The sequence below is a fragment of the Phoenix dactylifera genome, chromosome 7 (assembly GCF_051530095.1).
Source record: "Phoenix dactylifera cultivar Ajwa chromosome 7, Ajwa_hap1_PhDact_Kaust_v1.1, whole genome shotgun sequence".
NCBI lineage: Eukaryota > Viridiplantae > Streptophyta > Magnoliopsida > Arecales > Arecaceae > Phoenix > Phoenix dactylifera.
In genome coordinates this window covers 5,449,716-5,468,066 of record NC_143196.1, presented here as the reverse complement: position 1 = coordinate 5,468,066, position 18,351 = coordinate 5,449,716, and the positions used below count along the sequence as shown (strand labels likewise).

Below are 18,351 nucleotides of genomic sequence, written 5' to 3'. Positions count from 1 at the left end.
GCCTTTTAGCTGTGGACTGAACGATCCATTTTGCCCCCCATCAAATGATACCCTTCAGTGTCCTCCCATATCCTAAAATCATTGAATGCACAAAATGCAACATAACATATTTGTGAATTTATATTGGAAATGATTTGAGGAACCTAACGTTGCCTCAGCTGCTAGAAGAAAAATTGTACTCATGACTGTTATGTGAGGCAACACAATGGCAGCAAGATGGAAATCTTTGTTTGAATGGAAGAATTATGCTCAAAGATAATGTTTTAGGATTATAAGAAAGGATTTTTTTTGCATGGATATCCTTCTTAAAATTCAAATTTATTTGAATACTCTTTTAAAATTTATATTTATTATGTACCCTCATAAAACACTTTGTACACAAATTCTTCTAATATAATAGTTCTTCTAATACCGTTAATAAAAACCATATTTATTTTAATTAAAAATAAAATAAAAATTTAAAATTACTTTTTAACCTCCATCGCGATCGTCTTATAATATATTTTTTTTGCACATCGTATTTTAGTTATTTTAATTTGAAACTGTTAATTTTTTAACGGCGTTAGGTGACGTGGGTACATATGTAAAAATAAGAATAAAAAAAAGAGTAGAACAGCAAAACAAGTGTTTTATAAGGTTATATATATATATATGTAAATATTAATTTTAGGAAAGTTTTCATTCAAAATTAGATATTTAGAAGGGTATTCATGCAAAAAAATCCTATAAAACATGATCTATGCTGCTAATGTTGATGCTTGAGATCTATAATTTAAATGGAAGAAAAATGATGTTAAATAATTTTCTCAAAAGATGCTCATCGATAATTGTTAGGACTATCGAAAGTTAATATAAGAAAATGAATCTAGGAAGTAGTGACAAAATTCCCTTGGATTTTGCTGCTTGTTTAGGTGACCATCAAGCTTAGTTTCAAGCTAAGAAAGTAAAAATTAATTGAAACTCTCCATGATGGGTTGTCACCTTCTGACGCGCATTCTCTAGTCGCTTGTCACCTTCTCTCGTTGGGGTGTGAACTGGCAAAATCTCCTCGGCTCGCAAGCGAGGCCGCGTGAGAGCGACTTGTTATGACCCACCCCTTCTAGAAATCAAAATTTGATCTTGCTCCCCCCTCGCTTACAAAATGCTTGGAATATTCTACAAGAAAAGAATATGCTTCAGCAGGATATTCTTACACAGATTCTCTGATGAGTCGGTCGCAGTGTGGTAAAAATTAGCCATTGTTTTTGTCTTGAGAATTTTTTTTTCTTTTCAAATAAGCCCCTTACTTATCTCTAATTAGATAAAGATCTTTCATTGAACCCTTTACTCATGTATCTCCTTGGTCCCTGAGGCATCTCGCAATGTTCATGCCTAGTAACATGGTATTAATTAGATGAACTTCTTAGCTTTAATTGCTCTCTTCTCTTTATTGTTGAGACTGAGAATTCTTTTCTCTAATTTTGTTACAGACTATTTATATGACACGTTAACATCTACATAAGCACCTAAAGATGAAAGTTTAAATACTTAGAAAGCACGTCACTATTTCTTTCCAGCTACACTTACCGCTTGCTATATTGTCAATGAGAGAACTTACATTTAATTATTTGTTTGACTAAAACTAGATGGTTAGTCTTTATATAAGTTATCATGTATGTTTTGTTTTGCATATAGCTAGATTTTGTTTTACACATAAACTACGGCCAAATATAATTGGTTTTTTAAACTAAGACATAATACATGCCTAAGTTGGAGGGCTTAAATGCAAAATGATAGTTAGGTAAGACTTAATTTTTTATTTCTCCTATCATGTATGGACCTTAAGCATATTTCTTAAGTTTAAGATAGGAACTATGATCAAGCACTTCAACCTCAATTTATGTTAATAATCCTCTTCTATCCGATTAAAGTTAACGAAGAACTTTACTTTTTAACTTTCAAAGCTTGATAAACTGAAAGCATAAATTGGATTTCACCAACTTAATTTCACAAATATGATTTTCAAAGTATTGTTATTTCTTCCATGCATGTGAGAGAACGAAAAAAAATTAAGCAACTATAAAAGTAAAAATTTAGGTCCAAAAGAAGAAAAAGAGATAATATGGTTAATTTAGTATACTGAAGTTACTAATAAATCAAATGATAACTGACATAGTTTAATTTTGTTTATTTTATTAAAAAAATCAACTTACATATCACCACATATCTTTTCATTCGATTCCTAAAAAATAATAATAATTTCAAGAAAATATTAAATAGCAACAAAAGGAGGCAGAATACATGCTTGTCGTATATACTTCTTTCCATCTGATATCTGAAAGTCAATAAGAGATCATATGAATGATCCATTAGAGGACCAACAATTACATGGCACTCATGTATTTTGCCTCGAGTGCATCCACCATATAAATTTCTTCTACGTGTCAAATAGACATTGAACACCTTTTCTTTTTTAGTGCCAAAATTTAGGAGCTCCCTGCAAAAATGCTCAAACTTCATGTCCTTACATGTAATATATATTTTTTGATAATATCTCGCTATATTTTTACTCTTTTTAGTCCACCGAGGTGACCGGCCTCCGATTCCACACCGATCCAAAATAACGCGGTGAAGTAAAAGGGTGGTTGTCCAAATTGGACTCCTCTAGGGTTTTCTCTCACCGCACCGCTTCAAAAGCGAATTCCGTCCCAACCTCTGCCTCTCGTTTTTCCCCTCCTCATAAAACGAATCCTCAACTCCTCCGTCCCAATTCCCTTCTCCTCCGACCTCTTCCCGTCATCACATGGCTCTGCGCTTCTCCGGACGATTCGATGCCGTCTGCTCTTCCTTGATACCCAATTTTTCCTCTATCGCCTTCGAATCCCTCCTCTGTAGCTCTAGATTGTCCCCCGCTTCCTCGTCTCGGATCCATCGCGCCAAACCCTGGTTCTGACGTCCCGGAGCTCTCGCCATGGGAAAGGGTGAGTGAATCGCTTTCAATTCTCGTCCTATCGATTGAATATTACTGTTTGATGGCTTATTTTGAGAAAAGATCGGATTCTTTGGCTCTAATTTGATAAAGATTTGATCTTGGATTTGGATTAGGTCATAGTTTGGTTGAATTGGGTTCTGAGATGGTTTCCCCCATCATTGGAGTCTGTTTGTTTGATTCTTTTTTCATTGATTAGAAAAAAAAGGATAGCTTTTGATGGAGATGATAATTGTTCAGGTAACCGACGCAAGGTTCGTGCTGATGAGTTTGACAGCAGTGATGCTGATAGCGTGAGTTCTACGTCGACGGCTTTGTCTGAGCTAACGCTGGCTGACGAGACCGAGCACGTGAACTCTCTCGAGTTCGTGCTAGAAAAGTACATCGATGCTCTCTACGAAAAGAGGTATCTCTTCATGTTCTTTGCTCACCAAATGCTGTCTTGTTTTCCCCCAACTATTTGAATTTGGCTTTTAAATTGATGTAGAATAATTTATGTTGTTCTGCGTCTTCAGTTTCAAAACCATATGAAGGTGATCGTTATTATTTCTAGACGAGTATATTTGAATTAATACTGCAGCATTGGTTAGGAATTTATTGCATATGACATAAAAGGTGCCTACCAAGAATTTAATATATGATCTTCAATATCCTGATACTGATACCTGTTGCATGAATATGAGTTATGAATTTCATATCTCTTCTAAGAAAGTACTAGAATAGTCTATTATGTGTGAGAAGGTTTGGTTCTCTATAGATATCAGGCCACTCTTTGATTGCCTGTTTAATATGATGCAGACCTACAACATTCTCCAACTTCAAGTAACTAGTGTGTAGGTTAAGTGATTAATGTAGTACCAAAAATGCACTTAAGAACTTTAGATAAAAATAAACACGAGCTTTTCTCTGTTTTTGACAAATTTTTTTAGAGTGTCCTATCAAGTAATCATGCAACAGAACATAATAGAGGGTCAAGCTTCAACTCTTTATCAACAAAATAAAAGGTGAAAGGGGCCTGTGGTGCTTCAACCCTTTATTAACAATTTGAAAGGTGAAAGGGACCTATAATTTATGAACAAACTGAAGAGGATTATGGAAAATAATATTCTATGCCAATAAAAACTTTCTAGACTGTTTTTCTAAGAAACGAAATACTCAATGACATAGATCTCTATACCTTGTATTATGCTTTTAATGACTTTGATATCTCTTCTTCCACCTCCCACCATGCAACATTTAGGGAACATTAAAACTTAATAGCTTGAAAGACCTGTAAATCTTAAAAATACTTTCAAACATGTGTCTATCAAACATATATCTGTTTGTCTTTTTTTTTTGATGAACTACATTTTCTGTTTGTCGTGTACTATGTTTTATAAAGACTGGAAGTAGTAGTCTTATGAATTGTAAAATTGCACATCTGCAACATAGATTATGACATGGACAAGTAGGTTTTATGTTCATTTTGAATTCCAGATTCTCATGTTCTTTCCTGTTCGACATGCAACACAGACTAGAGGTGTCATCGCTTTTGAAATTTGCACATGGATGAAAATATCTTTGTCTGGCACAATCTTATGATATTTAACAATAAATCTTAAAAATACTTTCAAACATGTATCTATCAAACATATATCTGTTTGTCTTTTTTTTTGATGAACTACATATTCTATTTGTCGTGTACTATGATTTAGAAAGACTGGAAGAAGTAGTGTCTTATGAATTGTAAAATTGCGCATCTGCAACATCGAATATTTAAAAGTAGGTTTTATGTTCATTTTGAATTCCAGATTCTCATATTCTTTCCTGTTTGGCATGCAACAAACACTAGAGGTGTTGTCGCTTTTGAAATTTGCACATGGATGAAAATATCTTGGTCTGGCACAATCTTATGATATTTAACAATAAAATTACTTGTGTGTAAAAATTTCCAAGAGATAGCAAAAGAAAAGGATAGAGTCTCTTCCTGCTTATTGTTGCCAGTTGGATGGGTTGGACAACAGAAATTATGCTTTGCAATAAAAATTCAATGGGAATGACCCAGTTTTTCTATTCTAATATTTGGTGACTCTGCAATTGCCACGATTTTTGGTTTGAGCAGCCTTAGTAATTGGTTGGTATTCTGTTGAAAGTCAAGAATTCCTGGCTGGATTTGTCAAATGAGTTGAGAAGCTATATGATGAATGGGTATTAAGAAATTAATTTGTAGATGATAGTACTCCCGCAATATGTTTGTAAAATATACACTTATATGAACTCTACCATCTTGATCATTATTGAATTTACTGCATGGTCTACTTGCTATGATCTATATTTTCTTATATATGTGATTTCACATCATATATTGTGCTTTATATTGATATCGAAAATCGTGCAATTATTACTGCTTTTTATAAGTTGGAGCTGATAAAAAATTGCTTGTTGTATATAAAGGGGATCTACGAGGGAGACGGCTTTGTCAGGGCTCGTCGATGCCTTTGAAGGTCACGTGCTCGCTACGTTTGTGGAAAACAAGTAAGCTGATCCTATTCGACCAAGTTTTTGTAATGTTTTGCTGGTAATCATATAGATGACTTGTTAAATATTTGCTGAGTCTGTGGAAGTTAGCATGCAAGAACGTAAGTGGGAAAGTAGAGAATCAGACACACAGACATACTCCTTTAGTTTTTAATAATTTTATATTCTGGATTTGCTAGTTTCATCTGCTGTTTTGAGACTGGTTTCACACATAGGGGTCTAATTTGTATCCACTCTTAATGTTTGGACACATCTGGTTTAACCATCTTGTGTATTGGATACCACCCAGTTGAGCAGTATGGAAGCTTCTGTTTGCACAATAGCACATTGCAACCTTTTTTTTTCACTTGATCAATAGCAACCTGAAGTTAACATGCTGTTTTGCAATAGTTTAGTCTCATAATGCATTTTAACTGGTGTCTTGTTTTAAAAACATCTCTTTTTCCTGTCATATGGAATGTAAGTATTTTATTAATAAAAATGAGATTTTTTTCCTTCAAGTCCAGTTATCTGTGATGCATTATGCTGTTATGTAATCTGGGTTATCTTGTACTTATTTTTACATCTTTATATACTTTGCTGCAGATGTATTACTTTATTGCACCAATGCATCAATTCAGTCAAAAGGGGATCTACTAAGGAGAATTGCTTAGCTTCCAGGGCCATTGGTAAGCCTCTAATCCTTTTGAAGTAGTGCTTTTATTTTGATCAGCTGCCAATTTTGTTTTACTATGTGGTGCTCTTGTTTGAAGGATTGCTGGCCATTACTGTTGGTGCTGGAACAAGTGCACATGAAATAATGGAGGAGTCAGTGCCACAACTATCTCGAGCTCTTAGATCTGCGTCTGATGCACTCAAGATATCCGTATGCCCAGTTTTTAACTCCAGATTTGCTTTTCTCCAGCTCTTTGTGGACCATTCATGTACATGCTGCTTTTTAAAATTGATTCTCTGTTGTAGGTACTGGATTGCTTATCCGTCATCACTTTTGTTGGTGCAAATGATTTGGCTGAAACTGAAACATCTTTGAAAATCATGTGGGAAGTGATTCATCCAAAATCAGTCTCCAATGTACGTAAGCATGTTGTTAGTTTCCAGTTGAGTGTGATTTGCAAATTTGTGCACTGTGCAGCTGTGTTTAGGTTTTCATGTTATATATTATAAATTTTAATAAATGGGATCCCATTTATACCATCTTGCTGTCTGCACCATGCATACTGAGAATAGCATTGTTTTCTGCTTTTTTTTCTTAAAGGTTGGGCCTTTGAAAAAGCCTAGTTCTGCTGTATTAGCAGCAGCCATATCTGCATGGTCATTTCTTCTGACAACCATCAGTAGCTGGAGAATTAATCCTGATACTTGGAAGGAGTAAGTGGAAATCTCTATTGCTTGTTTTCACTTTTTTTGACCAATGAATTAGATTTTTTTTTCTAAGTGATTATAACAATCTGCTTTAACAATTTGTTTTAGGTCAATTTCATTCCTGTCTACTCTATTGGAAGCGGATAATCGTTATGATCGTTCAGTTCGTATTGCTGCTGGTGAAGCAATAGCACTTTTTTTCGAGTTAGGGATACTGGACATGTCCTATAATGAGGAGAGTGGTATTGAGAGTTTTGATGATGAGGTCTCAAAGCGCCGTACAGTTACATATATGCAATCAATGAAGGCAAAAATATCAGGTCAAGTTTATAACCTTTCTATGGAGGCAGGGGGTAAAGGTGCTGACAAGAAAAATCTTAATGATCAGCGAGAATTGTTTCAGAAAATTTGGGATTTTTTCCAGGTACTTCTTTTGTCTCTCTAATATAGTATATCTAGTAGTAGCTGCCATGAGCAGTATTCTTATTTAAACTGATATGTGAATTCAGTTTGGTGAGTGTCCTGAAGTGTCGCTGAAAATTTCAAGTAAACGTAACATTCTGAGAACTTCAACATGGGGCCAATTGGTTCAGGTATTGAATTTTTCTCTCTTCTGACTAGCATGGAATGTACTCAGAGAGCATCTATGGATGTCTTTACTTAAAATGTCATGAAGAATATGCTAACTTGGCTGCTTAACAGTTGAACTTCTTGAAGCATTACCTTGGAAGAGGTTTTCTCAAGCATGCACAGGTTAGTTTCGTAGCTATGATTAGCTCTGATTGACTTTTATAATAAGTTGATTAACTATGTTATCTGATGTTCTTTTCAATCTATCTATGAATATACAGGAAAACGAACTTCTTCATGATGTTTTTGAATACATAGTAGATAAAACAGAAAGTCTATCAGCCAAGGAGAAGGTGGGATTTTTTTAACTTCGACCAGCATATCAGAACTCATTTTCAGATCAATCTTTTCTTCCTGCTTTATTATTTATATGATCCACAGACTTTTTCTTTCAATTTCATGTGAGCTATATTTTTGTTTTTGTTATGACAAATGAATGTTCTGGTGTAAAGATATGACACTATGATCCCTTATCCCCTTCCTCCACCCTGGTTTGGTTTCCAATGTGTTTACATCTACTGGAATGCTTTAAATTTTGATCTTTCGTTGGATTGCTCCAGAATCTATTTTTGACCTGTTCCAAACAGTACTCACTTGGAAGCATTTTCATTGTTCCTGTACAGGGACCTGACATGTTACACTGCAAAAGTGATGTTGGTGTGCCTTGTGAGTGGGATGACAAGTTTGCCTCCCAAGTACTGGATCTGTTTTCACTGCTTTTGTTACAGGCCATTTTGAGGGCTGGGTTGTTGTAAAATGTATTCCACCTTTATGAGAGTACTTCAGTATGGCTCTTTGGCTTCTAACCCGTGCCTCAAAGATGAATGAGTGGAATTGTTCTACATCAAATATTTTATTCTTCCTTGCAGTCTAGATTCTTTCCAATTGTAAAGAAACTTTGGTGCATTGCTTCACAGTTTCATTAGTTTTAACTCCAACTCATAGAGGTTGACATTGGTACAAGCCAATTCCCTAGCAAGCCTGCCAAAACTAGTAAGCCTATGAAAAACGCCATACCTTGCACACAAATAAGAAAGGGAGAGAAAAAACGAAAAGAAAAGGGGAACTCCATTACCACAAGTTGCTCATCAATTTTTGGTTGTGTATGCCAGCTTAATGGGTAGTTTAAATATCATGCATGTCCTTTTTTTAATGTGGACAATTTTCCTTATTCCACTGATATATATAATATGAATTTCAATATAGTCATTAATCCTGTATCATGAAGGAAATTATATGTTCTCCAAAACAATTTTCTAGAGTTTGGTAAAATGATAGAGGATCAGTATGGCTCCTGTACGGTCTTGCATTGGAAAGAACTACATGTATTTTTGAAACAATTAGCTTTATTTCGTAACATGTGTATGATTACCTTTGATGCTTGATCTTTATTCGTGGGTTCTTGTGGTTCTATACTTATGGGTTTAAAGATGACTAGTTGTAGTGGTTTTTATGAATAATCTTATACCTATGAGTTCTCCTAACTTGTAAAACTTCATTCATGCAGAAAATTTCAAGGTCTATGGATAAAAAAGGAAGAAATCAACAGTTGAACAAGGACCGCAGGATGGCTCAGGTACCATCTGCTGTAGATCCGAACCCATTACATATTTGCTGTTATGCATTCCTCTTCCTAACATGATTACCGTCTGACCTGCATCTCACTTATGCATCGTTGACATGATGGGTGAACCGTAATCGAGAGATGGCCTTGTTATCATTAACAGTCAGATGCATTTTGGGACTTCTTAATCTATATTGCTACTAGGATCTCGTGAGATGCTGATTGTAGTAGTCGACTGATGAAAGGGAACTCCTTTGATTGATAGCATGGGGATGTGGATTATTATAGAGCTCACCATCTAGACACCAGGAAACTTATAAATACTCTGTTTTGCTAGAATGCCGAGAGAGATGCTTTTTAGCTGTAGTTCCTCACTCGTTCATGTTTATTCCTCTTGTATGTGCAGGCTAGGAAACAGGGGCACTTAAGTGCTCAAGATGCATAGAGATTGCCCGATTGTTTCAAGCCTAGAACAGGGCTTCATTCTGAAGGCTGCCTCTCCTCAGCATCAATTTTTGGAATCTAGTCTGCAGTTAATGCATGACTGTTGGTTGACTGATTGAACTACTTGTAATATCTTGAGATGTTCATTGGGAAGAATAATATTATACACTTCATATTTGTCGCTGCTTGGCAATCCTTTCTGTGCCCATCCCTTCAATGCAAGAACTTTAGAGATGGTAATAAATGTTGTATTTTTTTTTGCCTGTTAACGTGACTGAGCCTGGGAACTGTATCAATCTCATTCCTTTACAAAGGGATGAGTCATGGGTAGCTCTGCCTATGTTCTTGAAGGCATAAATCCCTGATTCTCTGTCCGCATAGACATTTGTGATGAATCTTGACATAGCTGTTCAGTATTCTCTACACCAAATCCTTTTAAAAATTAATATAAACAAGTTTCTGTAGAACATACAGTCGAGAGTATAGAAATTATTGTCTGTGATGGAGATTTCTGTCCTGAAATTTACATGTTACTGGTTATGCAGAGTTTTGTACGTATAATCAGCGGTAACTGATCTCAGGAAACGCAAGAGGTAGCAGCTTGCTTCTCTCTCCATCTTTATCGACTACATTAACCAATGAAACGAATGCCATCCAGAGTTCATGAAGGACTTTTAGGTAGCGTGCATCTTATTTGTAGATAAAACTTGTGAAAGAGAGGAAGCAAGGAAGCACAAGGAGACTTGAGTCACGGCTACTGAGTTAGGAAGAATAGGGGCCTAATCTGCTGGTTATCCTAAATTTATCCAAGTGGATTTTAGAAGAAGTCAGGTGGTTTGTAATGTGCTAGAGATTATGATATTTCACAGTTCTGTTACTTTTGGTTTGTTTATAGAGTGAGATTCTGTGAATGCCTGAAAATCATAAAATCAAAACTTCTGTTTGATCGAAATTTTAAATCTACAATTTTTATTTTAAATTTGTACTTCTTGTTTGATCCTTGGTTTTAGACAACTAAGCACCTTCTTTTTTGACTGCAACCCATCAAGAAGTATTTTTTACTCAGAATCTCTTAGAAGCAGCAGTCTCCATTTCCTTTTAATCTATTTTCTTATATGTTGTAACTCTGTACATTCTCCTCTTTAATTTCTGAATAAATTTGGTGACTAATGGAGTTACACTCATTAGTCTCCTTCTTCCTCAAAAAAGCAAGTCTATGAACATAAATTGTTATCATCATGATCTTTAAAACCTCCGAAGGTAGTCTTAGAAATTATATTGCTTGCCAACATCATCGGAAAAATCAGTTGAGATATTCCTGCTATCCCTAGCCATTTGGAAGGTGTACCAGCCTATTATTTCTTCATCTTCCTATTTAGAATGGTTGGTAAAATGGAGCAACTTATTTACCTTTACCATTTTACCACAGTAAGGCCCGGGCGCTATTCGGATAGCAGCATTAGAATGCTACCTCTAGTGAACTGCACTCTCCCTGCACCAAGAAGCCAATTGCTCAACTTTCTCCTAAATTTCAACCAATTCTTTACAAAAAGAACTCTAAATGTAGAGACATATGGGTGCAATGCTTTGAGGGCGTCAAAAATGAGTTGCACCAGAGTTTGTTTAAATTGCTACATGCATCACAAGAGTAGTTATGGAGCAGTTCTATTAGGCTGTTAAATTGGATTAGCAAGTGGTCATCCTGATGGGAGTCGCCATCTCCAACGAGCTACACCCATGCTTCCCTGCATCAATCACAAAGATCTCGAGACATTTGTAGACGATCTACACCAAGGCTTCTTTAAATGGATACATGTCTGGAAGGAAGAGTTGTGTGTCCCTTAGGAGGGAAGAAGGCCAAGCCACAGTTAGATGTTATGCCGTTGGAGCTCAGCAGCGGTCGGCCAAGCGATCGAATCGATAGCTTGGAGAGCGCAGGGCCAGAAGATTGAAGTGTTGGGACAATCTTTTTCTGTTACTAGGAATCAGAACAAAATATTTTAAACCATTAGTTATTTGAGAGCTCTTTCTTCATTTCTTCATTTTTGTTTCTGATTGGTCTCAGCTATGAGCAGGTAGAGATGAACCAATTTGCAATGCACCTGCTGGTGCTGTCGCATGTGTTTGCGATCCCTCCACTGAAGGGAAGGTGATGAAGCAAAGCAATCCAAGGTTGGATCAGAAGGAGCTTCTGGAATCCGTGATCGATGCTGATGCAGTGATTTCTAATGCGCTGCTTTGATTTTTCATATCTTTTGTAGGAGTTATTCCATAATTTTTCGTGTGAGCTCCCAAATCTTCAGTGCAACTAGGATAAATGGCAATTACTTCTCTCGGGTCTTATTTGTTCATTTGGTGGTACTGTCAAGGATCAATTCAGTTTATCGTAGAACATTATGTCAATACCTAGATGACATTAACATTATGACAATACCTGGATGACATTGCCAATAGCTGTTATCTCTGCTTGCCACTACTCCTTCCTAATATTCATATGACATAACAGAAAAGTTTATCAATTAGAATTTGAGCTAAAAAATATTCTAATTCCTAATATTGTGAAGGAAAGCTGGTTTCTAAAAACCAGTTCTGCATGATCAGCTTGAAGTGGCGAATGCTATTATGACACATTCTTCGCTTCTAATGACTCATGGGGAAAAAATGAGATATATCAGAAGAGTAACAATGAGATGAAAAGAGTTGATGCCACGAATGCTTTTAGGTTCTAACTTCATTCAAACACAGGAAGTGCTCTAAACTCATTTCTTTCAATTCTTTCAGAGAAAGAATGAAAGGTTGAAGCAATTGGAGGAGAGTAGGATCTATCTCCAGCTACATGAGGCAATGGAGGCCCTTGTTCACATATGCATGCAGAGATGGATGCCGGACGATAGGGGCCTCCCAACAAGGTTCTAAAGCGAAGCGCAGCACGTCACAACTTCCCAGCTTGCAAAGGACTGGAAGCACTCGTCCGGCACTTGGCTGGCTGCAAGAACCGAGTCCTCAGTGGCTGCACTCATTGCAAGAGGATGTGGCAACTGCTTGAGCTCCACTCTCGGCTATTCATCCAAGTAGATGGATGCAAAGTTCCCCTCTGCAGGTATTCATCATAACGATAATTCCATTTGTTACCAAGTCATCAGCTGAATTCCTTTTGATTTGAACGGTACCAGTATAGCGTGCTAAATACTACGTACTGCCGTCCATTACAGGCATTTCAAGGAGAAGTCGTGGCATCAGAAAAAGAAAGACGAGGTGCAGTGGAAGCTGTTGTCGAGCAAAGTGCTAGAAGCCAAGAGCTTCTCTGGAGCTCCCTTGCTACAATCTATGGATGCTGTGTGCGCCTAACCTAGTGTCACTTCCTAAGGGCTTCTCTCTGGCCAGATATCTTCATGGTAGATTCCAAATATACTGTGAAGATTGCAATTTTTTTTTGATGGGAGGATTGTAATATAATGTGCATGAGTGAACGAATTCTTGATCAGTATCGATAGTTGGCTAACTGAATTCACTTCATTTGGGTTGATATTGCAAATGGAGATGTACTCTCGAACTCTAATATTCTTTGCATACTGCAATGTGGCATGCACAATCCTACAAGAGTTTCAATATGGGAAGGTACAGCAACTTAGTCTTCTGATCAACAAAACAAAACTCTTCATGTTCAAAAGATGCTGACATAGTGGGCTGGGAATTTTTGTGAAATTATTTGAAACTTTCAAACAATGAATGCTCCTACTTGTAGGTCTGGATGAGGTCATTTTCTTCACTGTTTCTTCTTACAAGAATCAACATTTTCAGTCCTCATTATCAGTCATTTGGTTTGAGGCCATTTAGCTTCTTTTGCTTGCATCTGTTCCTCTCCTCTCTTGATAATGTAACTCATCTTTGCCCCTCATCTCTATTGTAAGTATGATTAATCTTCAGTAAAAACCGGATGGCTCCTTTTGCCTCCCTTTACATCAAAAAAGAGTTTCAATATGCATCATAAATTGTCCTACTCTTTGACCCTCTTTTTTTTAATATTTTTTTATATTAAAAGGGTTTCTTATTACATTCCATGGCTGATTTTAATAAATGCTGATTAATAGAAATGAGGATTTTTAGAATCATTGTTGATCACAATTCTCCCAATTACATATTATGCTAATGCAAGTGACCCTCCATTTGTAGTCTATGATGCTACTAAAAAGCCGTCCATGCGCAGCATAGTAAAGTTTGTGCTCCTTTTCAGGTCATGGTCTTAAACGTGGATCCAAGTTGCTGACCAACTAGTTGGGTTGTGGGTTGGGTTACGCACCACAAAAACCAAACCTAATGCATTCAAATCCAGACTCAATGCAAGAATAAGAAAATGAATAATTGTTTATGTAATCAGAAGAAAAGTTAATAAAAACCAGTACAAAGAATTAAAGAAAATGTTAATGTGGATATCTATTGTCAACAAGAACATGATTCAATGATATCACTTCAATTGAAACTTAATTAGGTTCCTAATCTATAAATCTAGGTATCGGATGAATGGTAAATGGTTTAGCGATTTTGAAGTCATAGCTAGATGAGGTTGGGTCATTTATTAACTCCAGATGGCTTGCTTCAATGTTTGTTTAATCAGAAACATTTAATGCGTTTTAATAAATTACAATTCAAATTTTACCATTATCATGAAAAGTCAAGCTTAATAGACTGAAGCACGAGTACGATATTTGTTTCATTCTACCAGATATCAGAATGAACCATTTGTAACTTACTTGGATTGTATCACCCTCTTATCACTTGGATAAAGAGGCGTGGGGTTAATTTCAGTCAGAGTCTGGTAAAAAGTAAAGATTAGCCTATCCTAAACTTTTAAAAAGAAAAAGAATGGACCTTTGTAGAGCAATTTGGACTCAAGCAATAAACAAAGAAAATGGATCTCTGTGTTCTTCATCCTTTTCCCTTCTTCTTTTCGTGTCATTGAGCAAGAACTTTGTGTTGTTCTCTATGGAGACAAATCCCATGGTAGCACTAGAGATAAGAGTATTTACAAAGCATGAAATTGCTTTGTAAGTTATAACAATAGAGACCTAATTCTAAATCAATGCTATCGAGTTAGTCCAAAGATTCAAAGCTTATTATATAACAACTACAATTCAAGTATATCTTTACTGCAGGCGCAATTGTATGTGTTTTTTTATTTTTTTGGTACAATAGCGGTTCCTACGGATGTGGATGCAGTCAACAAAATCCAAAAACAACAAAACAGATAAAGAACTCGACACTATGTCCTGCTCCCTCCAAACAAAATCTTCAGAATGGTGAGCCGCATAGGAAGCAATCCAATCAACAGCACAGTTTGCTTTTTTATAGATATATATGACCTGATAGGCACCACACTCCTACAGTAGTCCGCGAATATCAAGTAGTAACGGCTTGCTCTCACCTGCATACCTCCGACCCCTGATCCAATCAATCACTGTGGTGGAGTCTCCCTCAAGGATGATCCGGTCTGCATGTAGGGTCTGTCGGGCATAGGAGATGCCCTCCTAGGTGGCTCTAAGCTCAGCACACACCACCAAAGAATCGAAAAAAAACACGATGATAGAGACAGTAAGTCATTGGGGTTACCGATTTTGTCCGCCTAGTGAGGCCTCTTGCATTTCGGCAATTGTAGCCCCTGCTGCCCCCCCACTGCTATTAGTCTGGACTTATGATCTCTGATGATGAAGCCTGTGCTTCCGCCTCTTCCGTCATCGCCACAGTGCCATCAATATTCATCTTCAGAAAACCAGAAGATGGAGGCATCCAGGATACGAAAACATATCTGGATGCTGCAAGAGCAGAAGGAGGAGCCTCAGATATTTCTGGCCAACCCGGTGGGCGAAATCTCAGCAGTGCCGAAGAACTCCTCCGTATATAGTAATGCTTTGGCCACCACCGCTCTTGGTAGGTGATTTAATACCCATAAATCTTCTTACACGTCCCATTTTAGTGCATACAGATACAGTCCTTCAATCTCTTCATCTATAAATTTCAGTCTAGTAAGTCTAGAGAGATAGAAATGAGGGGAATGTGTTTCACAATATGTGCATCCGTTTCATTTTTTTTTTTTAACGCTTTGACACTATGGCTGGCCAAATGACCCGGCATATCATATAGACTGGAATAAGCCGTGTATCTGATGGTTTCTGAACGATTAGATCAGAGGGATATACGAGTTTGTTTCCTTAGCTCTGGTGTCCAAGACCAAACGTATACCCCAAGGCTTCAACACCTCTCTAGACAAAGCTATGGTATCTAGAAGGCCAAATATAAAGGACACCAAAATTATTTGTATGCCCGTCTTTCTTGACCATCTCTCTTGACCTCGCCAATTTGAAAGCTCATCATTTATAGGCCCTCCTGATCCTGTGGGCCCATCAACCGCGTCTAGGCCGGCGTCAAAAGTCTCCCCCCACCCCTGCACTCATTCAAACTTTCATCCCGTTCTCCACTCCTTCACCACCCTCGTATCTATAAATACCTGCTCTTTCCCTCATCTCTCCATCACCACCTCCCTTAGCCTTCCGACACTTTCATACACATCCCTTCCAATCCCTTCTAATAAAAAAGATGGCATCCCAGACCATTGAGAGCTATCGTCAGGGCGCCGAGGTCCACCGCGGTGACGACCTCTGCAAGACGAAGTCCATCCAACTCCTCGAAGAGCTCGGCCTCCCTAGGGGCTTGTTTCCCCTCGAGAACGTCGAGGAGTTTGGCTACAACCGTGCGGCTGGGTTCATGTGGCTCGTCCACAAGAAGAAGAAGGAGCACACGTTCAAGAAGATCAAGCAGACGGTGTCGTATGCCACCGAGGTGACAGCCTTCGTGGAGCAGCGCAAGATGAAGAAGATGACGGGAGTGAAGACGAAGGAGCTGCTGCTGTGGCTGTCTGTTGTCGAGGTGTACATCGATGACTCCTCGTCCGATAAGATCACTTTCAAGACCGGCACTGGCCTCTCTGACAGCTTCCCAGTGTCGGCCTTCGAGCTTGAATAGTGTGTCAAAGAGAAGAGGGTCAGGGACTAGAGCTTGTTCCGATTCCTCTTTGAACTGGAAATGGGAATTAGGACTTCGCTCTTTTGTGTGTGTTAAGAACATTACTAAGACTTCAGTATCTGATTTGCTTTTCACTTTATAATAGCTGCTGTATCAAATAAAAGTTCATTCAATGGTCTTATTGCCATATATGTCTTCAGAAAATCATATCATTCATTTAAAATGCTCTGATTTTGCAGTATGGATGCTTTGGATTTACTTGTTTGGCGACAAGTGTTGAACTCCAATCTTAGATGGTAGTAGATGATTACTTTGCCTAATGAGCAATCAATTGATGCAATAATAGGGCAGATGATTACTCCGGGTAGATGGTTATTTTTAATAGGCCAAAAATGATCACTGAAATCTGTCCTTGAAAATCTGTCATGCATTTTTGCTACAAAAAAAGGAAAAAGGAAAATCAATCAGACATAATAAATTACAATCTCTCAAAGTATATAGGGATTGGATTTGGCTTGGATCGGGTACAAATTGGATTAGATTGATGCTAGATCTAAATCTTTCGTAGGTATAGTCAGTTGGAAGGATCAACTCTTGTCATGCTCTTGAAATTATTCCCTTTTCTTCTGTAGGAGCAGGGGTTTCCCCCTTGATACATTTTAAAACTATCCACTAACTAATGACAAACTCGATGTAAAAAAGTTAGGTTTCTTTGAAAATAAGATCCATGTTTTACATATTGGCAGATCAAGATATCTTTACCAAGAAAATTTTTATTAGTCATTATAGAATACCTGTCACGTTTCTTCCCATTCCTTGTCCCACTTGACCTTTTGAAGCTTCTAGCCACTAAACAACAACATTCATCAATGCAGTTATCTTTGGATTGAAGATAGAATCAAGACTTAAATTTTAGCAATTATGGCAAGAGGACCTTGAATTCAATGATGATGGTGTGAAAAAGCATATGATAGATGTTTTGAAGGATTTAGTGAGGGGAGAATGGAGAATCATGTAATAAATATTTCACTATAGTTAATGAAAAGTGTAACTTGCTTCTTGTTGCTCTTTCCAATGAAAATGGATGAGTAGCAAGATCTATTTATTGAAATTGTTCTATGGATTCATGAATCATGGGGAAACTATTTCTGCAATTGCTCCTGCCTTGTGGAAGATACTTTATAGCCTCAAAGAAGATTTTAAAAAATAAGCTAAATACATAAGACGTTCTTAACGAAAAAGGATGGTGTGCCTTTTTCAATTGTCATTATGGCTGAAATTGGATCAGATATGGGTCTATATTTATTTTATTTGACAAATACGGATATAGATAAAGATGTTAATCAGATGCAAAAATTCATATCCATATTTATTTTAAATAAATATGAATACAAATTGGATATTGGAAGTATGAATATAAATCAGATAATTAAACTTTATGACCACAAAGACATTACTATGTAGATGACAAATCAAATTAATAGCATATTAACGTGGTCATTTATTTTTTAAAAATTCATGACTGCTATATAAAATTAAATAGGATTATAAATGGAATCAGATATTCTGATACACATCGGGTAGTTGTCTATCCATATCTATATCTTTTTTTTTTTTTTTGATAGATATGGATACGAATATTAGTAGGATACTCAAATTTCTATACATAGCTAGATAGATTTGGATACAAAAATAAATCCGGATGGATATTACCTGTTCCACTTCTACCCCTAATTATCATCTGTGCAAGAACAACTTGGAAGAGATTTTTTTTTTTCCAAAGAGACTGAACATTTACTATTGCATTATCCACAAGATGCAAGAATCTGGAGAAGGATCAATGGTCTAA

At 36.9% G+C, this 18,351-nt stretch overlaps 2 protein-coding genes across 5 annotated transcripts; both read left to right on the top strand.

The window, feature by feature from the left end:
• The first annotated feature begins 2,556 nt into the window (after positions 1-2,556).
• On the top strand, positions 2,557-9,754 carry LOC103723213 (uncharacterized). 4 transcript variants are annotated; one of them, XR_016395885.1, is made up of 14 exons: positions 2,586-2,960; positions 3,209-3,374; positions 5,402-5,482; positions 6,071-6,153; positions 6,238-6,350; positions 6,446-6,556; positions 6,741-6,853; positions 6,956-7,271; positions 7,357-7,440; positions 7,550-7,600; positions 7,699-7,770; positions 8,101-8,235; positions 8,985-9,053; positions 9,448-9,754. XR_016395885.1 is itself a non-coding variant. In XM_088701081.2 (14 exons), exons 1-14 carry the CDS (start codon positions 2,951-2,953, stop codon positions 9,484-9,486), a joined length of 1,380 nt encoding a protein of 459 aa, XP_088557207.1. In that variant the 5' UTR covers positions 2,586-2,950; the 3' UTR covers positions 9,487-9,754. The 4 variants fall into 4 exon arrangements, 2 of the variants coding, with proteins under 2 accessions (XP_088557210.1, XP_088557207.1); XR_016395886.1 differs by having other exon boundaries at positions 8,101-8,262; XM_088701081.2 differs by having other exon boundaries at positions 8,101-8,172.
• A 6,239-nt stretch (positions 9,755-15,993) lies between these two features.
• LOC103723212 (uncharacterized) lies at positions 15,994-16,689 on the top strand. Its single transcript, XM_008814063.5, has one exon. The coding sequence runs from the start codon at positions 16,077-16,079 to the stop codon at positions 16,500-16,502; it is 426 nt and encodes a 141-aa protein (XP_008812285.2). The 5' UTR covers positions 15,994-16,076; the 3' UTR covers positions 16,503-16,689.
• Positions 16,690-18,351: the final 1,662 nt, after the last annotated feature.